Here is a 24,425-nt window from a genome sequence, read left to right as displayed (position 1 = left end):
GGAAGTTCGCCTCTTCGGCAGGACGAGTGGTTCTGTACCGGTCACGGAAATTCGCTAGTTCCAGTGTATGAGCTCGGCCGCTTTGATGGCAGCGTGGTGCTGATGGAACGGACGCAGGACGAAGGCTGCTGATGAGCGCCTTATCGCGGTCGGGGATCGGCTAGGTCAGTGTCTGTGCAAGCAGGGCAAGCAGGCTGTCTGCAGGATGTGTCGTCCTGGACGCGGGGGCGCGGCGGGGAGGAAGCCGGGCGGGGCGGGGCGGGACGTAAGGGCATTGGACCCGAGCCGAGCGCGCCCCGCCCCGCCCCGCCCTGCCGGGGTGTTTTCTCTGTGGCCGAAGGGGTGGGCTGCTCCTTGGAAGACTGAGTAGGCGGAAAAGGCCCAGGCAGGCGGTCCAGGCGGTCCAGGCCGCCACTGTATGGGTGCGGCTTCGAGATTAGGGCAGGCCGGCCAGGGCGGGGCGGGGCGGGGCGGGGCGGGCAGCTGGATGTGGGGCGGCGTGGCGGCGCGTGGCGCGGTGTTATCGATCTGACGCGCCACTGCCGCCGCCACCGCGACGCGGCACGGCAGGGATACGGCAGGGAGGGTGGGGCCCCCGCCGCCCCGCGCCACTCCCCCCTAACCGTGACGTCACGGAGGCTGGTGCTCCCTGGAGCTGCAGCAGCGCTACCTTGAGCTGTAACGCGAAGGGCTCGCAGTGTCGTGAACCGTTGAGGGAATTTCCCGGACTTTGGCCCGATGTGAGGCTCCACGCCGCGAGTGAGTGAGTGAGTGAGAGGGTGAGAGGCACACACCGTGCGAGACGTGGCGGCGAGGCGAGGCGGCGGTGGTGTTTGTGGCGGTGTCTGTCAAACACGGTCGGGGCACTGCCCTGCCCTGCGCCCCCCGGTCGGCTTCCAGGCCGCTCCAGGGTGACTGTGTACGGGCTCCACCGCGACTGCGGCGGCCCTCCGGCGGCACTCCAGCGGCCCTTTGGCGACGTCTAGGCGCTTTTACTGGACACCGGGGACGGCGCGAGCCGCCAGCGAGCCAAGAGTGAGGTTAGGGCGTCGCGGCGGAGCAGGCGGAGCAGGCGAAGCCAGTGCGACCGCCGCGCCGCGGCCGCGCCAACCCCGCCCCTCCAGGCCGCCCTGCTCCGCTCCAGCAGGCATTGCCCTGCGTCGCGCGGCCAGGCGGTGAGGTTAGGGTGGCCGGCCTCACTCGGCTCGCCACGGCCCGGCGGGGTCGCCCGTCGGGGTACCCGTCGGTACCGCTGTGTTGTGTGGTGGCGCCGCGGTGGACCCTTTGTCCTTTGACCCGGTGCTGGCCCCGCCCCGCCCGGCAAAGCCCAGCGCGGCAGTGGCGTGGTGAAGCGTGTCAAAGGGTGGCCAGAGGCCTGCGACAAAGGCCTTGTTGCCTTCCGCGAACACTTCCGAAAACCGAACCGAAATTTATTTTACTTTGTTTTCGTTTAGGGATTTTTCAAATGGGGTTCCCGTCTAGATCTGTATGGGTATAAGCAATGGTCGGCATTACTATTTTGATCTAGTTAACTGCAAGGGGTGTTATCGGCGTTTATTGCCAATGTTTACGATGAATTCAGTAAGCATCCTTCCCAGCATCGCGTTAATGTCCGGTTAATGTTCATTCCATTTTTAACTTGACTGGTAGCGGTAACGTGCGCGCGATCTGAAAGCACGCTGGCCAGAGCCGGAACCCGGTTCCCGGAACCCGGTTCCCCGTAGCCGCTTTTCGCTGCCTTTCCTCTTTGGCGGCTCCGACGCACCGTATCGAGCGAACGCGCCGGAACGCATCCCGACGGTAGAGGTAGGCGAGCCTTGCTCTTCGGGGTGCGTTGTTCGAAACGTGTGGAGGGGCGGGGCGGGGCGGGGCGGCCGGGGGGTGGCGTGCGATGGGCCGCGTTCGCTTCGCGCCCCGAGACCGGGGCCCCGGCACGGCCAGGGACTCCGGGAGGGGGAGGACGAGGCCCTCCGGTTCCTTCATTTCGGCCCATTGCCACTGCAGTGCAATGCCCCGCCCACGGGTCCCCGGGTCGGTGAACTGCAGATTGCGAAGGGAAGGCGGACCTGTCCGCCACCTGCCTGGCTAGCACGCTAGCGCCGCAACAGTGTAGGGACAGGAGAGACTTGTCTCCGAGACGACGCGTCAGACGCACGCCCCGCCGAGCGATGCCGAAGACTCGCTCTGTCTCTCTCGCGCCGTCGCGGGCGTCCCGTGAGTGCGACGGAGACAGGGCGACGCGGGCGACGCCCTTCGGAATCAGTCCGCTGTATGGCTGCATGCATAATGCAGAGCGCGGCTTTCCCGCCGCGGGCCGTTTGTTGTGTTTTCGCGACTTGTGGAAAGGGGAGGGGGGACTTTCTCGCTTTGAAACCCGCCTCGCCGCCTCGCCCCGCCAGGGTCAGAGGTCGCGCGCCGAAGCCACCGAGTGGCGTTCGGAGTGTTGAACTGGCGGTGTGCGCCTCTCGCAGGGTCCGCAGGGTGTAGGAGGGACATGCGCGACCCGCCACCATGCTGACGCGCTGGAAGAGCAAGGACAAGGAGAAGGACAAGACGCTGCCCAGGGAGAAGAGCGCCACCCTCGGCAGCAGCAGCAAGAAGAAGCGCAAGTTCGGCAGAGAAGGTGAGTCACTCGTTGTAGTCGGGTCGGTCTGTCGCCTCCAGCTCCAGCGGTCTTCTGGCCCACTGTGCGCATGTGATGTGCCCGCTGTGTGGACTCGGTGCAGTCGTGTGTCTGTGAGTGGACCGGCCGCCGGTCATCGAGGCCGACTGCCGCCGCCACTGTGTGGACACTGTCCCGACACTGTCCACAGTCATCGGCAACACAGCAGTGGAGGAGCGAAGGCTGCGCTGCGGGGCCGCGCCGTCGCACTGGTGGTGCTGGCGGTGGACTGCCATTGCTCGTTACAATTTTAACGCGGATCGATCGACGCTTCATGCGTCAGAGCCAGAGTGGGGCTGAACCACTTTGCGGCGATACTGCTCCCAAACCACTCCGTAGAAAACAGATGTTATGAATTTGAAGGCTTCATCTGTCTGGGACGCCTTGCCCACGAATTAGATAAAGGGTGGCGAGTGGAACAACGCGATGTGTCGGAGAAACAGCCAAGGCTATCAACACTGCCGTGCCCCCACCCTCCAGCCCCCGCGGCGCCCCAGCAGCCGTTTCGTAACAGAGTCACGCGTCCGCCCCAGCCCTCTCTGTCTCTTTCCGTCTCGCTGTGTATCTTTGTCCCGAGTTGAGACACTGCGGGCCGTGGGGCCGTGGGGCCGTAGTGCCGGCGGGGGCCCAGCAACATGAACTCGCTTGAGGCAGAGTTTGAGGCACGGAGGCGTACACAGGCACACCGAGGCACACAGGGGGAGGGGCAGAACGAGTCTAGACGCTCGCTTTGGGGTTCAAATCCGGTGGAATCTCCCATTGCAGGTCAGTGCCCTTCCAAGTTGTTTTCGCTGGCTAGTCCACTTTTGTCCATTTTCACCACCGAAATTGTTCGTTTGCGGTGTCTTCTGTGCGGTGCCGCCTCGCGGTGACCGACCGGTGACCAGTGTTTGCCGTGTCCGGGACTCGCCGCCCAAAACTGCGGGGCGGCCGACAAAGTTAAACGAAAATGAAACGACCAAAGTCCCTTCCCTCTGAAGCCGCGCTAAAGTGACGCTCCCGGGGCCGGCACGCACACACGCTCGCCCACGCGCGCAACCTGGCGCACACACTCGCACTTTTTAAACTGCTTTCCCCCATTTTCTCTGGCGCGGCTTCGCCATACCGCGTTCGTCGAGAAGTTGGCCGCGACGCGAGTCACTCTGCGGCCAGCTTTGCAAACCGTTTGCCTCGTCCATTATTCCCCTTCCTCTTTCTCTCTCCTTCCGAAGAGTCGAGCCGCCGCGAGTGCCCGAGTGGTTCCCCACCCCCTCCCCGCGATCTCCCTGCGCGCGGTACGAGGGGCGCATTAAAGTGCCTCCTCGCCGTTCAGGCGGGCCCCCGCGGAGTCTTCGCGGGGGGATACGGTGGAGCGGGCGCAGGGCAGGGGCCTCTGTCGACACACACCTGCTGTTTAAAAATACACGGCGCGCACACACACACACACACACAGCGCAGCCCCTAGGGTGGACCTCGCCGCCTGCGAGGTAGGCCGGCCCGCCGCCGCGCCTGCTCTGCGGGCTGGCATGGCCTGCTCGTCGGGCGCTTGCCGCGCGCGCTGCCGGCCGGGCTCGTCTCCGTCACCGTCTCGGCCGGTGAGGCCCTGCACCGCAAGACGACGCTGTGGCGGCCAGGGGCAGGCCGGCGGCCGGCGCACCCTTAATGGTGGCCTTTATTCCAGCACACTAATGAGCTTTCATTGTCCGCGATGCTCCCCGGCGCGGCGGCCAGGCAGGGCTGGCGGCCAGCACGTGGCCAGGCAGCCAGGCAGGCAGCCAGGTCTCCGGGGGCGTAAACTTAGAAGCAGCTCGGCCAGGCTCGGCCGGGCTCGGCCGGATCACAAGGGCGCTGGGGTGATTAAGGAGGCCGGGTTTATGACCAGCGCAAGGCGGGCAAGGCGGCCCAGGGCGGAGGCAGGCCGCCGTGCACTCCGCGGGGTAAGATAATAATTAGTGGTCCCGCGATGGCGGCGCTGTGCGTGTGTATGTGCGTGTGTGTGTGTGTGTGTGAGGCAAAGAACGCGGCCATGCTTGCAGGCGGGGCCGCGCCGCGGGGCGTACAGCGTTTGAACTTGCCGCCACCGCACCCTTCTTGCCGCGCCGCCGCGCCCCGCCTTGCAGATCCGCGGCTCGCTCCGCGCTCCGCTCCGCGGTTCCTGCCGCCGCACCCTTTGCCGCTTCTTTGGCCGCATTCCCCCGCGTGCCCCTGCATTCCCCGCCCGAGGCGCCCCCCGCGGCCGAACCGGCAACTTGCGGCCGAAACTGGGTTAGCGATGATCCCCCTCGGCGCTGCGGCCCTGCGTCTTGCGTCTCGGCGTGTGGGCCGACCTCGGCCGGTGCGTCGTCCGGTACCCCCTCCGATACCCCTTCCGGTGCACCTCTGGTGCGTCCAGTACCCCTTCCGGTACCCCTTCCGGTACCCCTTCCGGTACACCTCTGGTGCGTCCGGTACCCTTTCCGGTACCCCTTCCGGTACACCTCTGGTGCGTCCGGTACCCTTTCCGGTACCCCTTCCGGTACACTTCTGGTGCGTCTGGTACACCTCTGGTGCGTCCGGCTCGCGCCAGGCGTCGCTGCTGGAAGCGCTGGAAGCACGTCGCTGGGCTGGACACGACGACAAACGCGGTGCCGCAGCGAGGCCGCAGTCGCCGCCCGGATTAAGTCCGCCCCTCCCCGCCACCGCCGCCATGACCACACCATGACCACCTTCGCCGCAGCTTCTGTCAACTCGGAGTCTTCTGGCGGGGCAGCGCCGCTGCTTAGACATTCTGCTTTCCCTCCCCTCCCTCTGCCGCCTTTTCCCTCACACAAATACACGCCCCCCCCCCCCACACACACACAGAGCGGCAGGACGCGCCGGACCATAATGGCATTCTGCACCAACACACCGGACTCGCTGCAATCTGGGCCGTCGCCGCCAACTCTGCCTCTGCCGCTCTGGCCGCTCGGCCGCTCCGCCCGCTCCTGTTTCCGGTCGCCGCGCGACACTTTACTCCGGCGGGCGAGGCGCGCCGAGGCCGAGGCCCTCGCCGTCAAACTCCAATTAAACTTTATCAGTCCCGGGGAGCGAAGCTGCACCGCTTCTTATTAGTTTTCGCGGCAGTCCGAGCGTCGAAAGAAAACTCCGCGTCACATTTCGGTCCGCCACTCCGCCCCGCCCCTCTCCTGGACGCCAGGACGCCTACGCTGGAAGGCCGTCACTTCCGGTCGGCCTAGCGCCCCCCGGTGTTTGCGTCATTATTAAATGGACGGTAGAGAATTGGCGTTGCCCCGAGCAGACTGATGTCTAGACACACACCCCGCCCCCTCCCCTCCCCCAGCGTCTTCCCTGCTGCGGTCAGAAGTGTGCCAATACCCGGAGGCGGGCAGGCGAGCCACGTCTTGGGCCGAGCGCCCTGGAGCCTGGAGCAGCCCTGGAGTGGAGACGAGACGAGAGGCAGCCTGGAGGCAGCGTCCGCACGCGTTACACCTTCAATAACGAAATTTGGCAACTTGCGCTTTCCGAGGCACACACAGCACACGGCACCGCGCACCGCGCTGCGCTTTGAGTTTGCAAATTAAATCAAATCACCGCCGCGCCAGGCAGCCGGGCAGCCAGGCCGCCAGGCAGAGGAGCTCCGAGCAAGCAGGGCCGCGGGTTTTTGCTCGTTCCCGAAAGAGAGTGCTTTGTGTCTCTCTCGCACCCCCACGGCGCCTCGGTGAAGTAAGCGCTGCTCGGAAGCAGCCGAGAATGCCATTTCTTCCCTCCCCGCTCCGCCGTTCCGCTGCTGGTGACTCTGATATTTGGTCGGCGCGCGCGGCGCGGCACGGGATGCTCGCGCAGATAGGCCCTATATAGGGCGTAACTGTATTTCCCCGCATTACCATAGATATATTTCGCGATGAGGCGCGGAGCGGCAATTTTTCATCCCCGCCCCCGCCTCCCCTCGCAGCGCAGCCCAGGTACGGCGTCGATAGTCGCCGGGCTTCCCTCGCCGATGTAAGCGGACGAGGGAAGGGGTTTTTAGTTAAGGCGAGCGGGTGGCGCGACCACGCCGAGTAGCGGTGCGCCCGCATGGCCGCGCCGCCCGCCACGCCCCGCCACGCCCCGCCACGCCCCGCCACGCCCCGCCACGCCCCGCCACGCCACGCCCCGCCACGCCCCGCCACGCCCCGCCACGCCCCGCTAGCACTGCTAACGGCAAGTTGCGAGTTGGCTTTAACTTTCGCCGTTACGGTGCAGGTGCAGCCGCCCACGCCTTTTGTATGAGGATTTGCATGGCTTGGACAGCCAAGGCGGCGGAGGCGGCGGAGGCGGCGGAGGCGGCGGAGGCGGCGTGTTGCCACAGGCCCGGCCGGCAGGGGTGGGGGCGGGCCGCGGTGGGGGCGGGGAGGCTGTCGGGGTGGCCTGGGCGCGGTCGGCAGCGGCGGCAAGGCCCCAGCACAGTTCACCAGGAGCCTGCCGACGCGCTGCCGCCTCGCGCTACGCCGCTACGCGCTCTCGGCCGCCGAGAGCAACAGGCGGCAGGGGCGGTACCCGAGGTACCCGGGCACCCGGTCGGTCACCGTCGGTCAGTGTCAGTACCGGTGCGAACACCGCGGATTGGGTCCTTGTGTGTGAGAGAGTCCGGTGTTTGTGTCTGTGTGTGTGCATGTGTGACTGTGACGTGCCTCTGTGTGTGTGCGTGTGTGCGTGCGTTAGGCTGAGTGGGTGCCCTCTGCTTGCGTGCGTGCGTTTGCCCCTGGCCGTTTTAATCTTGCTGACGCCCCTCGGATTTACTCTGCCATGGGTGTGGCCTCTCGCAAAACCAGGTTCTCGAATTCCTCGCGAGCCTAATGAAATTCGGGCTTGAAGTGTGTCAGCTCGGTGCGGGCAGTTGGACCGAGTCGCAGTGCCACTGCACTGGCCAGGCTCGACCACTAAGCACTGAGCGCGGCGTCCCCGGGGGAGCCAACTATCACCGAGAGCCGAGTTCAGCCCCTGGCTGCACGAGGTGCTAGCTGGCCCTTTCATCACTTAGTCTGGCCCAAGGGCTGGCCTAGTCCGAAGAGCCCTTGCTCTGTCTCTGTCGCACTCACGGTCCGTCCCCTCGGCGTGCGAGAGAGACAGAGCGACGACCCGTCCCGCCGGAATCGCTCGGCCGGAGTGGTTCGGACAGCACGGTTTTTCGCACTGTGGTGGCGGTACACGTGTAGGGGCCACGCCACGGCACTCGAAAAAAAAGGCGGGGACGGTGGAAGCAGAGTAAGGTCAGCAAGGGAATGCGGGGAGCTAATTGGCAACTGCGGTTTGTGCGCGTTTTTGCTCTGTTTTATTCAAAGCCTCGGAAACGTTCCCCACCTGACTGTCAATCCCTCCACTCCGCCGGGCATTTCGTTCGGCGGCCGCGGGGCTTTCGGGGCACTATTTCCATTGGCCAAGTTGGAGAGCTCCAAACTCGCTGAACCTGAACGTCAAGGCCGCCGCGGCTCCGCGCCGAGTCGAACCTCCGCGCCGACGCGAAATGCGAATCGTGAAACGCGAACCGTTTGCTTTCCCGCCTTGGCCTGCTTGGCCCTGTTCCCAGGCGACTGTTTGGGAATGGCTCAAAGTGCGACTTAATGAGTGGGCACAGCGAGAGGCGTCCCGAAGCGCTCCCCATCGGGGGAAGTCCGTTTAGAATACGCCCCGCTAACGCGGAGCGCGTGCAGAGGCTTTTTGGTTGGTTCGTAGGGGTACCGTTCTGCGAACAGGGCCACTCGTTGCCAGGTGGTCAGCGCGAAACCACTCGGTCCGCTTCCTTTTTCCCAGTGCACCAGTTTCAGTCCGCCCTGCGTGCGAACTGCAGCCCTGTTCTTGCCGAGCTCGTCGCCCTCCGTTCGTTACCTTCGTTACCACACTAGCCGAGGCGGCAGTGGCAGTGCAGAAAGAAGGCGCGCGTATGAAAGGCAGGGCGGGGAAACGGTTAATTTGCCGCGGCTCCGTCAGGTGTGCTGCCGACGATAAACGAGCCATATATTTAGGGGGAAGAGTGAGAGAGACAGAGAGCGAGGAGGAGAAAGAGGCGGGTGCGTTCTTTCTTCATTGTCATGGATCATGACCGTGATGAATGTGCTTCGCGAGGGCAATACCGCGTGAGTTGGACGTCGGGCCGATGGCTGGAAGCTGGAGCTGGAATTCCATGGAATGCGGGAGCAGGTCGAGCGGACTGCTGGCGGCTGCTCAGCAGGAAAAGTCAAAGGTGACGCGACGCGTGTCGCGCGGCGACGCTGACTATGAAAAATTCCGCCGCTGTCTCCGCCTCGCTCGCGCCATCATTCTTTGTTCTTCGGGGCGTGGCAGCTGCGCGCTGCGTGGCTGCTGGGCGGGCTGCTGGCTCCCCGGAGGCGCCTCCGCGTGTGTGGGGGAGCGAGACGGGGCGAGAGTGGATGCCCGGCCCCTTGCCCGGCCCCGCGGCCCCGGGTCGGGTTTACAGGTGTCCTGGAGGTCGGCCCCGCTGTTGTGTCGCCAAATTGTGCCTGAAGGGGAAGGGAGCGAAGGGCGCCGTGACCCTCTTAGCGGCCGCTGCTTGGCGGCGCGGCGGCGCCAGATGGGACTCGGGGAGGGATGCTGTGCCGTCGGCCTCGCCGGGACCGGACGTATCGATGCGTGGAAGCGGCCGCGCTGAATGGAGTGCTGGAAGGTGGAACGCGGTGGAACGCGTCCCGCGCGCGCCCCCAGCCCGGCCCGGTTCGGGCCCGAAGCCCTCTGAATCAGGCATGCCGTCTCACCAAACTTCGGCAAACATGTCAAATATGAAAGGGAAGTGGCCGGGCCGGCCGGTCCGCCGTCAGAGCTCTGTGTGGCGGCGCGCGACGCGGTGCTGGGATATGTATACTTTTACAGCGGCGGGCCTCGGACTCGGCGGACTCGGCCGGCTGCCCTTGGACCTTGCGCCGCGACCCGACCCCTGGCCATGCCAGGCTAGGCCAGGCCTACCTGGCCCGGCTGCCACCCCGGCCGCATATTACTCGGTGGTAGTTTTTGAGGGCTTTGTCGAGCCTCGGGCGCCTGCAGGCCAGGGCTTTGCCAGGCACCGCGCCTTACGAGGGCATTCGGGATGGGAATATCGTCTTCATTTCCTGCGGCCTTACATAAAATTCCCGTACACCTCTTCCGGCCGCCCAGAAAGCCAGCGTAAAACTTTGCTTTTTTTCGCTTCCCCTTCGGCTCTTTTCGGAGGCTGCTCCCTTAAAGTACGCCCCGTTTATACGACGGGCTGCGCCGTGGTCGGGACCGCTCTCGCACGCCGCGCCGCCGCGACTCCTTTATTCCGGGCAAAATATGAAACTAAGTCATCATCAGTGCCGCCAGCGCCGCCAGCCCTGCCCAGCCAGGCAACTTGCGCCAAGGTTACGGCGAGACAGCGCCGCAGCCGCCACGCAGTGTCTCCGACTGTCTCCGCCTGGAGGCGGGGTGCCCTGGGTGTGGCCGGCGGCGCGGTGTCTCTCAGGCCGGCCGTTCATCTCCCGTTTCCCTCGCGGTCCACCAGCCGCCTTAACATTTCTCCACCCATTTCGTTTTATTTTGAAAAATTTCTCCTGCGGGGAGACTGGCGGATTTTGAGCGACCGCGTCTCATTAAAAGTGTTTGCTCCTTGTATTGCACGCGGCCTGTCCAGAGCCACGGCCGCCACGGCGCCCCTCTCTGGGGAAATAAGGCGGCCGCCAGGTGTGTGCCGACTGACAGATCATAATTATGCCTCGCTGAAATTTAACGCGCAGAGTGGCTTGGCAGTGGCGTGGCGCTGGTTATTATTCGCGCTGCTTGGCCGTGGCACGACGCTGTGCAGGGAGCACCCGAGCGCGAATCACAGTGCCGAAACAGCTTTCCACCCGGCCGAACCGAAGGCGTGCCCCAGTGCCCTACAGCTCCACGTGCGCCCCACGTGGAAGTGCAATTACAGGGACACGTCAATCGGGCGCGGGGCACAGTGTAAACCAGCGCCACCGTGTCCTGCCTGGTGGGCCTGGGCCCGGGCCTGGGCCCTGCCGCTCTGCCCTGGTCACGCCGCTCCCCGGAGTCCCCAAAGTCCCTGGAGTCCCTGGAGGCGCGCGCGGCCGTCCACCAGGCCGGGCCACCGGGCTGGACCACCACCGCCACTGTTTACGCTCCGGGGCACGAATCGGACCGGACGGGCAGCACTGCTCCACTGTTCCACCGCTGGGGTCACGCTGCAGCGCGCATCCCTGCCGGGATTGAGTTTACGGAGGCGCTGCAGGGAAATAAAAGCACAGCCATCATCGGGGATGGTTAAGCCCCCGTGATTCTGGCCACAGCGGGTGTTTTTCTCTCGAACCTCCCGGATTCATCGCAATTGAGGACGCCGAGAGTCTGCGCTGGTTTTCCAAGTGCGGTGTTGCACCGCATCTCCCGGCGTCTGCCTCGTGGTGGTGGCAGCCAGTGGCAGGCGGTGGCGGTCGCTCGCCAGAGGCTCCTCCCCGCTGCCGCCCCGCTGCCGCCACGAACCGTCGGACCGGAAAAGGGTTCACTATTGACGGACGCTGCGCTGTGGCTTATTGTGCTGTCGACGGGGCGGGCGAGGCGGGCGAGGCGGGCCGAGGTCCGACCGCTCCATTTAGTCCGGTCGGACACGTGGTTGGCCGAGATCCGCAGGGTGTCGGACACGCCGAGTTTCCCCGGCCAGAGGAAGACGGACTGCTGGGAGTGCTGAGAGTCCACAGAGCAAGAGAGATGGAACCCGATTTCATTTGGGTGGACACTTTCTGCTGCTTTTGGCAGCGTTTCCTCTACACTCCTCGCCCACTTTCCGGCAACTAGTTCCGCCTGGACTCTGCGGTCACGCGGCGTCCTCCTGGCGTCCTCGCGCGCGGCCTGCTTGTCGGGCAGGAGGCTCCGGGCCGAACAGGACACGCTGCTAATTGGGTCTACGGGGCGGGGCCGCGGAGCCATGGCGGAGCCCAGCAAACCAGGCCGAGGCCCGCCACTCTGTTCCACCCACGGTGGAGCGGCTTGTCAAGGTGGTCACCGAAAGAAAACACACCCAAAACCTCGAAAAACAAACTTTGACATTATTCGAGCGACGTTTCGAGCTCCACGTCGACGGCGGCCTTGGCTGGCCTTGGCCTGTCTCCGCGCACGGACTTGACAGTCAGCAAGACGCGGCCTGAACAAACCACTTAGCCCGGGCCCCGACACCTAGGCGAAAGCACAGCCTTCCAGCGAGTACGAAAAGAATGGGGAAACAAACGGTGGAGGGCGGTTATTTTGCCTTAATTGTCCCCATTTCGGTGACGCCAAGCGCGAAATGGGGCCAAAGTCTCCTCTCCCCCTCCGACGCCCTACGCAAACTCGCCGCACGCCCACCTTCTCGTCTTAGATGAGGAGGGGCGAGACGCCGTTGTTGTAGTTTGTGTGGTCGTGTGTGAATGTGTGCGTGAGTTTGTTCCCGTGTGTGGGGATGGATCGCAGTGTGTATGCGTACACAGTGCTTCGCAGCCTTCTCGGCGGGCTGTCCATGGCGCCCCTCTCGTGATCGCCTGCCCCGCAGAGGGTTCCCCCGAACAATGCAGCTCGGTGCTCCAGCGAGTCATCTTGACACACTGGCGTGTGCCCTGCCAGCTTTACTACTGCTCCCGACTGCCAGAGAGACCAGAGAGACGCAAAAGCTGACCTTTGCCCGCATATAAAATTCATCTGCGCTCTCTCGTGTCTTCAATGTGCTCTTCTGTACGCTCCCATAAGAGCGTGATCTCGTCCTTGGAGACTCTCTAGCCGATGGCTCGGGAGAATTTGCATTGCCATGGCGGCATTTTCTAGGCTCCCCTCCAAATCCAAGGGCCAGAATAGCCCTTTTTGCGGCGTGTACAAGACGCCCTCGAAACAAGGCCGTATGCATGCAGTTTCTTTCGTAAGTACTGCGGCCCTAATGCTGCTGTCGGGGCGCCATTCGCGGAAGTACTTTTTGTTGTTTTCATATGCGGCCCTATCCTCGCCCTATCCGTTCCCCCTCCCGGCCCCGGGGGCACCGTCTCGGCACCGTCTCTGCACCGTCGCGGGACGTACCGAAAATGTACCGGGGCCGTAGGTGCGCGCGTGCTTGCGGTCTTCAAGGTGGCAGACTTCTTGTCTCTGTGTGCGTGTCCGTGCGTGTGCGTCCGCGTGAGCGTGTGTGTGCCTCAGGACGCGGCAGGGCCAGGCAGGGCGCGCCGGGCCGCACCGTGGAGGCCGCCGCAGGGGTGCTGCTGCTGCTCGGGCCGTGTCTCGGCGCGGGCATGTTCGTGTGGCGGCAGTGTGTGTCCTTGGACGGTGAGTATGCAACGCGGTCAAGGTTACAGGAGGATGGTCTGCTAATTGAGACAGTGCTCATTAATTGCTGTCCAATTCAAGTCGAGCGTCAAGGCCTTGAGTTGGACAGTCGCTGTGAATTCGATCTTGGTCGGTGGTTCAATGCTTTGAACTCAATAAAATTTCCGTACGTTTCCTCATTGTTTCGAGTGCCGACCAACTCGCGCAGTCCCTGGGGAAGGTCGGGTGCATGAATAAATGAAAGGAACGAGATAACCATACGGCCTCTTTCGTTGAAACCACTCCAGAGCCTTCGAATGTTTCAGGTGTGTGCCCTGAGCCCCTGTGTGCGAGAGAGCGAGACAGAACCAGGCGAGGGAGAGAGCCCTACCAGTTCTACGGCCGTGCTTACTAATACATGGCCGCCTATTGTCCCGTGCGAGGCTGCCTTATTATGCCCCAACAATGCCGCCAAGTCCGTGGCTTGCCGTGGCTTGCCGTGGCTTGCCGTGGCTTGGTGAGGTAGTCCGGAGGGTGTGGTTGACCTGCAAGACCCCGGTCTTGCCCGCCCACACGTGTGCCCTACCTGTCTGTCTCATTCAGAAAATAAAACTACGTATTCTCCAAGGGTGCCTTCTGGTACCGCCTTCCGCCCTGGAAGGTATGCAGGCACGAGTGAAGCTGTAGGCGTCTGCCTGGCTGAACCGCTTGGCGGGAGAATTCGATGGTCCGTCGATCCACGGGGCTAACCCACTTCGAAAACCTTTCTCGACCCCACAAACATTTCGGACCCAGAAGAAAGCTAACACGCACAGCCACACGAGGGAGCCGCGTGGCTTCAATACAACATCATTTCGCGGAATTACGGACCTTTTCAGGCCCTCTGCTGCCCTTTGGTGGAGCGGGCGAGCGAGAAACACTACTACCCCTGCTCACGCCTCTGCTGCGTTCCGCTCCCGCACTGCCTCGCCCGCGCGTTGGGTTTGCAGAACGTAAAATTGCAGCCGCTGTCCACAGCCAAGTAATTAAAACGCAATCACGCGGTAATTCGCGAAACTTGGTGCTGTTGGTTGGAGAATAAATGGGCTTGGCGGACGCGGCGGACGGTAGCTTGTCCTTGATTCGTTCGTTCGCCTCTCTTTGCCGGCCCCTCGGGTCCCCCGGGATCCCTCGCCAATGTCCCTCGCGATAAGCCGAATGAGAGCCGAGTCATGCATCAGGAAGGAAACACTGTCGAGAAAACGAAATCGACCCAGCACCGAGCACCTAAGCACGTCTGGCTGTTTCTGTTCGGCTCAAAGACTGCTCCAGACCCTTCGCGCGCACCGCCGCTCCACTTCGGCGAAACTGGGTTGAGATTTACTTGGCAGTGGGTCTCGCGATGTTGTTGCGACAGCTCGTTGTTTCTGCAGCGTCATTGAAAATCTGCATGATTCAGAGCGCCGCCGGGAGGTTCTCGTCCACTTTGGCACGGCTACGCCAGGGAGACACGGCGACGCCACGCGATGCCTGACTTGTCTGCCCGGCGGCGCTTCGGCTTGTCGTCATGTCTGTCGACTCTGTTTGGACGCCGCGGGTAAACCCCGTCCTCGGCGCAAGTTGCACACTGAATGCCTGAACACCCCCGGGGCCCTGGGGCCTTGCCTGAGGCCTTGCCTGAGGCCTTGCCTGAGGCCGACACACCGCTTCCTGCGCCTAGCCCGGTGGCCTGGAAGCCTGGCAGTGCCTCTCAGCCGCTTTTGCAATTAACTCGCGAAACAAAAGGCAAGGCCCTGGTTGGGCGGCCCACGGTAGTTAGTCGGCTGACGGAGATCGACTGTGCTAGGGAACTGTCTCGAGAGGAAGATCCCCACTTGGTCCTCACTGATCTGGATACCCTTGCGCAAAGTAACAAACAAGCAATTTCATTTTTAAAAGGGAAATATAATGAAACGGATTTCCTGCAAGAACGTTTCCCTTGCTTCCCGATTGGATGGCCACTGAGGCGTGGGGAGAAGGCTGTCGACGGGGGAATCGAACCCGGGCAATGAGCCGTCCAGCCGATACTGGTGGCCGCTGGGATGAAATAATTGTCCTGCCCTTATCTCTTCCGGGCGATCCCGGCCGGGCTGCCCTGGCGAAGCCTGATGAGAACACGAGCACGGTTCGAGGGACGAGGCGGGCTGGAGCGCCGGCCGCGCCAGCACTGCGTCCCCGGGAAGACCCATTTCAGAGCTGCGCAGTCCCCGTCCCCCTCACCCCGTTTCATCCATCCCTAGTCCCGGATCCCGTCACTTGCCTCAGAAGTGCTGAGCGTCTAGTTTCGGCCGGCTCTTGGTCACCGAGCCCGCCAGCGCCAGCGGCAGCAGCGGCGGCAGCCCGGACTCAAAGCTCCTCTCACAGGCTTCCTCGGACGCGAGGCCAGCCAATTGTTCGACGGAGCCCTGTTCGTTGACGCGGCGTCCGGGAGTTGCTGATCAGTTCCGACCAACATCACAACTTCCCAAATCAAGGAAGTGGATTCCACTGGACAAGCTTCACAGAAAATCACCGCTTGTTTCTGGCCTTTTGACTGGAATAAACGCCGTAATTCAGTCCTGTGCGTTCGACCTTGATTGCGCCCAACTCTCGGCATATCACGCCGCCTCCGGAACATGGCTCGTTTTTTCTCTCTCCCTCCCCATTCCGCTTCATTCTTTTTTGCCCGCTTCCGTCGTTTCCGGGACGTTCCGCCCGCGCGGCGGGGCGTTGGCCGCGCTGGGCCCTGCTGGGCCGCGAGGCGCGAGCCAGCGACCCTCCTGCCGCCAAAAGTTGTTAACGAACGGCCAACGCCGCGTTTCTCACGGCCGGGTGAACCTGCCCGGGGAGGCAGGGGGGGCCCCCATAAGCCAACCCCTGCGTCGTCACTTAGTGCCTCTGATGTACATTCTTCAGCCAGGACGTTGGCGCCTTAAGTCTGCAGGTCGCGACCTCAGAGGAATTTGCCGTGCCTGCGGTTCAACTTTCCAACAGCTTAATAGAGCCGCCCGGGTTTTGTTTTTTCCCTGCTTTGTTTTAACAGTTTGGCTTGTAATCATACCTTGTAAGCACAGTGAACGGAGGAAAAGAAACAAACCTTTTTTTGTGACACATAAAAACGGAAAATGTGTTGAAATTTGTGCTTTAATTGTAGCCGCGCAACGAGGCGAAGCGTGACACAAATGTTGAGAAAAATCCCCTCTTTTCATTTCGCCGTACTGTGTCGCCGCGTGCCGCCCTGCCCCCGGCGTGTACTGGTGGGTCGTTATTTCACCTGTCCGACCGGTCCGACCCGCAAACAACGCGACGCGCTGACCAAACATCCACCTTAAGCCCTGTTAGGGCTCGCAGAGCTAGCCGGGCTGGCGACGCTGGCGTCCCCTCCCGCGAGCAGCGAGCAGCGAGAGAAAGAGTGATGCTTGGTAGCGTCTCAGCCCCGGGTTCGAAACCACCTAGAGTCGACGGGGATATCCGATTCAGCATTGAAATCGGAGACCCGATACTCTTTTCACCAACAACTTGACCACCACGAACGGAACCCTTCCCAACAGCACTCGCTCACCCAACTTTCAGTAGACTTTTGTCCCTTTGCCTTCATGTGCAAAATTCACTCGCGAACCACCCGAGGACACAAAAAGTTTCGCCCCGCTTTTCAATTCCATCAGCCCTTCCCTCGCCGCCCCGTTTTACGGCGCGGCGTATTGATATGCGCAGCCATCGCACTCTTTGGCGGACATTGTGTGCGTTTTACGCGCTGCAGCGTGGCGGCCCTCGGAGCCTTTCTCGCTTTGCGCGTGGTATAGCGGCACACGCAGTCGCAAAGTTGATCCGGAATCGAAATGAAGTGCGGCGCGGTCTCTCTGCTGCCTCCGACTCTCGTCCTCTCAAACGCCTGGCGGGGTAGGCCAGCCCGCGACGCGCCGAGGCGTGGCGGCACGGCCCAGCCGTGGACGCACGGCGCTCCAGCCAACTTAATGGGATTGGGGGGGCTTGTCCGTACTCTTTCCGAGGGCCTCATGTGAAAGTGGTTCGGAAAACGTCTACGAAATGCCCGTAGTTGTTGCGAGGTACGGGCGAACCACGCTAAATTCTGATTAGGCGGACATGCTGCGCACTTTTCTGTACTTTTCCCTATCAGTGCCCGAAATGAGGCAGAGTCGGCTGTCTGCGAGACCCCTGCAGCCTTTCCCTTCTATCTAATCTGCATCCTATCCACCCAGCTTAACCTTGACGGAGGCTGCGCGTCTACAACGCATTAGGCATTCCCTCTCCGCGGCCCGTTTGAACCGCGAGCCGCGTTCGAATACGCAAGCCACGCGCGGGGCGTTTTGACTCGACGGCGTGCGAAGCGCGAGGCAGTGACAAAGGGATGCCACTCGGTCAAGGGCCACCGCCTCTTCGGTTCGAGTGCCTCTTCAGTCCTCGGCTTTGGTTCCATCATCATCGCGGCACTTCAGCGGGCCGGTCCCGGGCCGAGGTTCCGGAACAGGCGACACTCTCGCGTGACTTCTTCCCGAGTGGTTGCTCGAGTGTCCTAGAGAGTGAAACTGACGGTGGAAACGGCATAGTCGTTACACCCTGCAATAGAATGAACCCGAAGAAAAAGTATATTCCAATGCTTCCTCTAGGGCGAAAATGACAATTTTCCTGCACTATGGCCAGTTGGAGGTGAAACTGCTGCGGATATGTAGCTGCGACAACCGAGCGATGTTAACCCATTTTCCCTTTTGCAGTGTAGCAGCGTGCGCCGGCCGAATGTGCGAGGGCCTAGGGCGCAGGGCCTCTGGGCTGGACCAGCCAGCCCTTCTTCCTGCGCTCTTTTTGCCTCACCGTGCCGCTCTTCCTTATTGTTTTCGCTCTGGATAATTGATGCCCTCCCTTTTCCCCTCCCTCCCCTTCCTCGGCCCTCTCAATTATGCTCCGACGGAAGATGAGTGCTCGTATTTCGCTCCGTTAGAAAGCACGCCGAGTTTGTGTTATTACTGCCGACGTTTTCGTGCCCGTTTTGACTGTGGCGGGGCAAACAGCGAATCCTGGAAGGGGAAACGTTGTGGCAAGTCGCTTGTCTGGGTCCTTGGGTGTTTGTTGTCGAAAAGGGAAGGCGCTTCATGTTGGAATGGACCTGTATAAAGGGTTCTGCGTGAATTTCCGGCAGTCGTTTTGCGCATCGTTTTGGATGTGACTCTGCACCCTCAGATTCTTATGATGAAAGGGCCATCGTAACATACGTTGAAATGAGAACATACGTACTACAATCAAATTCATGCGTAATACGATGATATACATGCGTAATACAATGAAATTCATGCGTAATACGATGAAATTCATGCGTAATACGATGAAAAATTAAGCATAATACGTATGTGCAAATTTATGCGTACCTTACGATGAAAAACCATCGTAATACGTATAGAAACGATCATAAGATGTTGAGTGTGTGTAACTTGCGGCTATTGCGCAAGCGTCCCTTGTTGCCGCAAGATGGACTCGCGCTGGGGGATGGGGCTCGACGCGGTCCGACTCTCCATGTTCTCTGGGGATCGACTCTCGGCCTGCCCTTCGCCGAGTTCGCTGTTCCCGAAGTTAGCGAAACCAGTCGGTGCGGACACGAGTTGACGTCTGCGGTCACAGTTGGGGCTCCATGTCGGATTATGCCAAAAAAGCACATTAGCTGACGACCACTGTTGTTTAAAAACAGCAACCTCAACAGTGCGAAAATAAGAATGTGTGAAACCCGGCCTTGCGAGGCGAGTGATGAATGCCTCCCGGTCCAGCTAATAACCTGCCCGCCCTGAATGGGCGATGCCCCGGATGAATGAATCCACCGTTTTGTGAAGGAAAGCACGATGATTGATTTGCCCTTTTCTTTCTTCTGCCCACAGGTGAGAGGTCCAAGGTGCACGACTCCGGTTCCCACGAGCGACGTCATCGCTTCAGCAAACGATCAGGTCTCTGTCAACACTTTTCGCCCGTGGCGCTATTTCCCGGCCTTTGCCGTTTTGACGGCCTGTCAACTGGCCTCTGAGGTGACGGCGAAACGCTCCACACTGGGGGGTTGCAATCAAGAAGGCATTTGACGCCAGCGGTCCGTTTGCCTGCATTCCAGGGCCGGGCTGCCTCGGCTGTTTCGGCATCGCAGGGAGCGTGGCTGGAGCCCTTCGGGATCACCTTCCACCCTGTGTGTGTGGGGGGGGGGGGGGCACTGCGGAACTTCCTCCCCTTCTCCCTTTGCCTAAAACTTGGTCGGTATCTTTGATGCTGCTCCAGCTTCGCCTGGCTACAGAGAAAGTGTATGTGTGTGTGAGGGGGGAGCACCAGATCCCGGGTCCCCATCGGAGCCACCCCTCGTCACCAGAGCCATGTTGATGTAGGGCCATCTTCATATGGCCGCGCCCCCTGCCCGAGCCCCTGGCAGCGCCCCTGGCTCCATTCACGAGATGCGGCCAATATGGCTTTCCGCGACCGTGTTCGGGCAAGAGGGCCGCTCTGCCGCAGCGCGCCTACATGCGGGAACGGGGTCAACCTCAGTCCTCGGTCAGGTTCGCTATTTCGGTCCCTCCGCGTTTAGCCACCACTTTGATAAAGGCAGCGGAGCGGCCGAGATAAACTTAGCGGGAGCGGGCAGCCCTGCGGGAGTTTTCAAAAGTTGATCCGGGATTCTGCCATCGGTCCTCTCATCGAGCTGCGCGTGTGGTGGCCACCCCTTTGACGCTGGTGGAGTGTGTGCGGGTCAACGAGGCAAATGCAGTGGCTGCCTCCCAAAGCTGGGCCAGTCGGTGGTCCAGGCCTGCAGAAAAAGATATAAAAGGATCGGGTCAACTGCGCTCGCTGCGAGGCGCCGCGTTGGCTGGCGGCGTTCGGGGAAGAAACGTGCTTTGGTGCCACTCGGCGGATTCGCCTTCTGGCCGTGCCATCCGGTTCCTCCGCGGGGCTCCGCCTTGCAGACAAATGCAGCGAGATCCTTGCCAGTCTAATGAATTCTTCATCTCGCTCTCCCTCAAGTGGGGCGTGGCTGGCGTGGCGGTGCGTCGCAGAGTGGAGGGGGCGGGCCGCTTGGAGGAGTTGGTGGCTCGGTAGTAAACCGCCCTGTCCCGCAGCTGTTACGGTCACGTGACTTCCGGAACGACTTTTCGCTGCTGCACCGGTCAGGCACGCGCAGGGCTATGAGTTTTACGGCGGTTACAGAGGGCGGCTTCACCTGCGATGCGACGGCCGCTGTTTTCGGCCCATCGAACTCGAAGCGCGCACTGTGCTCGTAATGATGTGGTCCCGCGGTCACCGGAACTGGGTCACGGGGGCACAGACTCGAGTTAAAATTGGTTAATTGGCTCGTCAGGCCGTCGGACGACGGCACGATCGAATTGGAGCCGAGTGGGGCTGAGTGGCATGTGCCATTATCTCGAAATGTGCAGTGGGTGTGTGAGTGTCCTGTATGTGTGCTCGCTCGCGTACCACCCCTGCACAAAACAAAAGTAAAATCTATTTTAAATTGGCGCCTTCATATCATTGCGACACATGAGTGATTGTAACCTTTCAGCTCATCCGACATTCTGTTGGAGGAGAATCTATAACTCACTTCATCAATACCGTGCATTTCTTCTGTTTTCTCGGTGTTTTCCCTGCAGCCCCCCCCCCTCCCCCAAACGGCCCCGTTTTCATCCCCGCCTTTGACCCGGGGCTTGTTTGCACTGTCTCCGCGGCTCTTTCACTTCCACGGACAAAAAGGGGGAGGGGAGGGGGTCTGTGCAACTCAGCCGTGATGCGGGGCGACGTGGTGAGGGCTCCCGCCTCCTTCCCGTTCATTTCATTGGGTTCGCACCCCTCCTGATTTTCGAGCGCTGCCTGCACAGTCTGGCCCCCTTCTCGCCAAAGGAAGTGAGCGATAAAAAAAAGGAAAGGGATAATCCAGCCGCCGGCCAATAGGAGCAGCTCCCGGCAGGTTCTCTCTGGCACGGAGGTCCTCGTCCCAGACCGCCCGTTTATACGGCTTTCATTACCCTCTGAGGAACAGGCGGGTGGACGCGTAGCGTGCAGTTTTTCAGTTTCCCTAGTCCCCCCCTTAGACTTTATTGGTGATGATTCTGTTCCAACTACACCACATTAACGAAATGAGCGAAATCGGGCGTTAAATTATTGCGAGACTGAGTGGGCATCGTCGTGAACGGGCACCTCTTTTTCTCAGTCACCCCCAGTTAACAGCTGTTCTCCGTAATGCTTGCAATTGGCTTTCCCCGGGCCTTTTGCTCCGTCCTCCGGCTTCCAGCGGCGCGAACGGAACCGGGAATAAAAAGAACAACGGACGGCAAAAATAAGTAAAAAAACATGGCGACAGAGGGAAGCCGTTTCCACGGTTCAAATCCCCGCGTGTCGCGCTTTCTGCTGCGTCCATTTCGGAATTGGACCCGGCCAAACATTCATTCCGTCGCCGCGTCGCCGTTCCTCGTTGTTTTTCGCTCTTGCGACGCGTTCCCGGGGATCCTCGCTTCGCCAGGAGGTCCTGCAGGAGGTCCTGAGGAGGTCCTGGAGGAGGGCCTGTAGCAGGTCTGGTGGCGGGAGGCCCTGCCCGTGCCAGGTCCCCGGGGATGCCGACGTGCGGGTCGTCCCGACACATCTGCCGCGGCCACTTTTGCATGACGCCATCCACCGTGCCATCCGTCCCTGTTTGCCTTCCATCTGCGGGATAAACAGGACGCGGCGCTCCGCGGAAGGGCTTGGCCTTGGAACGGAAACGAAACAAACGTCGTTACGCTGAGTAAACTCGAAACTGGCGGAAACGAGCGTATCAGATTGTTTGGTGTTTTCCCACTGCCGTTAACTGAGTAGTTGCGAATGTGGAAGGCGCGCTCACTGCGGGGCGCTGCGGGGCGAGGCACGCGCCGCCCGGCACTCCGGAGCGCTGCGAGGTCAAGCCTTCGGGGACTGACACCTTTGCCACGTTACGGCCGGCGGGGCGACAGGCCGAGGCGGGCGCCGGGGGGAAGCACTCCCTCGGCGGGACCGTTGTCACTTCATTTGATGCGACTCCCGGGCCGCTGCCGCCAGCTGCCGCGCTGCCGCCGCCTCGCGGGGGACACCAAGCACAACACGAAAACACCGGCACGCCTTTTTTCCATTTCCCCTTCTTCCAACTCCCAGCTGGGCTCCTTTTGTGACGTGTTCATCCATGACCGGGTTTAGCGGTGGCGCTGCAAGATTGGCGGCGTATCGCATTAATCCTCCGCCGGTCCGCTCCGGGTCATCGGACGTGTCGCTATAAATAAAGCTTACGGTGGCGGGGCTGCAGTGGGCGGCGGCCGCGCTAGTGGGCCATCGTGGCTGTTGCTTGCCGTGTTGGCCGCGGAGCAGCCAGCCGTGCAGGTAGGCAGCCGTCCCCGCGGCGTGGCCGCCGTGTCCGCCGGGATGGCCTACCCTGGACTCGACAGGCGGACTCGCGGTGGCCGTCCGGGCCGGGCGGGGCGTCGCCGCACGGGGTAGCGCCGCGCTGCCTGGCCGCTGGCGCGCGGGGTATGGCCACGGCGGGCCCTACGCTACGCTGCAGGCGCTTCCGGCACCTGCGTGAGCCCCGCGCTCGCACCGCCAGCACCGCCAGGACGTCCGGCAGCGGCCACCACACTGTGGGCACGTGGCCGTTTAGTGTTTCCTGTGAGTGCGTCGGTGCGTCGTCCACCGAGGCCAGCTGCTGCCCCGGTGTTTGACATGTTGCTCGTCAGCTGGCGGCACGGTCGCAAGCCACACGAATTAAACGCGGTCCCAGATGGCGGCGCAGGGCCCAGCAGGGCCTACAACCCCTTAGCGAACAGGCAGGCAGACAGTGTGGTGGCTGGCTGTCACGCCGACTGGGCTCATGTGGATCCGCTGCTGCATCGAGGCGCTTGTCAGGGATATGGGCGTCAGGCGGCCCCGCTCACCTACGGGACACTCACTCACTCACTCACTCACTCACTCACTCACTCACTCACTCACTCACTCACTCACTCACTCACTGGTTCGTTATTGCAGTGCAGTGGCTCTGCTTGCGTCTCGCGTTAGTTCGATACGAAGAGGAATGCGTCGTCGACGTGTTGAGGCGACGGGCGCACTAACTCGAGGAACGGGTGGCTGCCTCGCAGGCGGGGCGAGACAGAGAGAGGGGGAGGGGGTGAAAAATCTCGAAAATTAACCTCTGGTAATTAATGGACCTTCCCTAATTTAGTTGGTTATTGAGGCTCGCGGGGCGGCGGGGCCGTGGGCCGCCCTCTCGCAGGCGCTCCGTCTTGTTTCGCCTTCGCCATCAAGCATGCTCTGCCGGGGCCTGCCTGGCCCTGTTCGTGTTCCCGTTCCTGGAGGCTACACTGGCAAACGCATCCCCCTCGACGATCGGTCTTTTGTCGGCCCCGCACCGTACTTTAGTGAACACGGCGAGGTGGAGTGGCCCAGGCAGGGCTTGGGTTGGTCAGAGCGGCTCGCAAACTCGAGTCAGTGTCAGCGACTTTGACGACGACGACGCGGCGAGTCTGATTTATAGCGGCGCGTTTGTCCCGGGGGAGGGGGAGGGGGAGGGGCTCCTTGTAGTTTATGGAGCATCCTGGCGGCGACTCGCTGGAGCCCCACGGCCCCATGGCCCCATCCATGACGTCCCCAACTTATCATTCAAATTAGTGCCTCGTTCCTATCAGCGCGGCAGTATACCACACCACGGCGGCGCGGCGCGTGTACAGTACAGTGTGGGCTAGGGCGGGGTTGCGTTGCCTCTGTGTGTGTGTGTGCGTGTGTGAGAGCGCTCGCCTAAGTGCGTCTGCACAAAGCGGGCGTATATAACACTCTTCAAACAAATTCATACATAACCATGCTCGAGCAAACCCCTTCGCGAAGCAGCAGCTCGCGCCACGCGAATCAACAGCTGCCGAGCGGAGACGGAGAGCGACTCCCGAGCAGAATGCAGCGCCCCGCCTCTCTCGCACCCCTTTCAGTGGGGCTCGGCTTAGGCCTTCCAGGGCGGCGCTCCGACAGTGCACCATGCACCACTGGGCTGAGAAACTCGGTCCGTGCCAGTGGGGCGCCCCGCTTCCAGTGTAGGCCCGGGGCCTGCACTGCCATGCGAATGCGGGTCGGAAAGCATTGCTCTTTCGCGACAGTGCGCCGCCTCGCCGCTCGGCCTATCCCTCCGCCTCTCGCAGTGTCACGGCTCGCGGCAGCCGCCATCGTTCCACGGCGCCTACGGACATTTTTCCATCGGTCCAAAAGTATCGACACGTTTCTGACCCCGTTCTGAGAACTTTTTCTACATTCTTTGCTGCGAAATTTGCCGCGCTTCGGGGCGATAAATCGCGGTGGTTTCCGCTGCGCTCCATCGGCGCACCGGGCTTTATTCAAATCCGGCGTGAGGCTGATGAGGTGCGCGGGCAATCTGTTCCGAGCGGATGAGGCATACGCTACCTGCCTGCCTGGCAGCCCATCCCTCTTCCGCATCACTGTGCCGCTCAAAGAGGCTGGGCCTGCCGTAGTGATGCCCCGTCCCGTCGTTGCAAGGAGCCCTTACTGGTTCGCTTCTTTCCCGTCTTCT

The 24,425-nt window shown here is 61.9% G+C and overlaps 1 protein-coding gene across 18 annotated transcripts in view; it reads left to right on the top strand.

Annotated features, from left to right (window-relative positions):
* The window catches only part of LOC117642323 (coiled-coil domain-containing protein AGAP005037), a 113,880-nt gene that overhangs the window by 2,505 nt on the left and 86,950 nt on the right, over positions 1-24,425 (top strand). For 11 of the 18 annotated variants that reach the window (XM_034380410.1, XM_034380551.1, XM_034380523.1 and 8 more), the window contains exon 2: positions 18,766-18,831. The exons of 1 other annotated variant lie outside the window; for it this stretch is intronic. In XM_034380410.1, the coding sequence (XP_034236301.1) occupies positions 18,766-18,831 (66 nt within the window). Of the gene's footprint in view, positions 1-630; positions 780-2,471; positions 2,624-12,858; positions 12,908-18,765; positions 18,832-24,425 lie in introns of those variants that run through there. 6 more of the 18 variants (XM_034380424.1, XM_034380417.1, XM_034380431.1 and 3 more) reach the window with 6 other exon arrangements.

The sequence above is a fragment of the Thrips palmi genome, unplaced genomic scaffold (genome assembly GCF_012932325.1).
Source record: "Thrips palmi isolate BJ-2018 unplaced genomic scaffold, TpBJ-2018v1 HiC_scaffold_1, whole genome shotgun sequence".
Classification (NCBI taxonomy): domain Eukaryota; kingdom Metazoa; phylum Arthropoda; class Insecta; order Thysanoptera; family Thripidae; genus Thrips; species Thrips palmi.
This window is presented reverse-complemented; position numbering and strand designations above follow the sequence as displayed.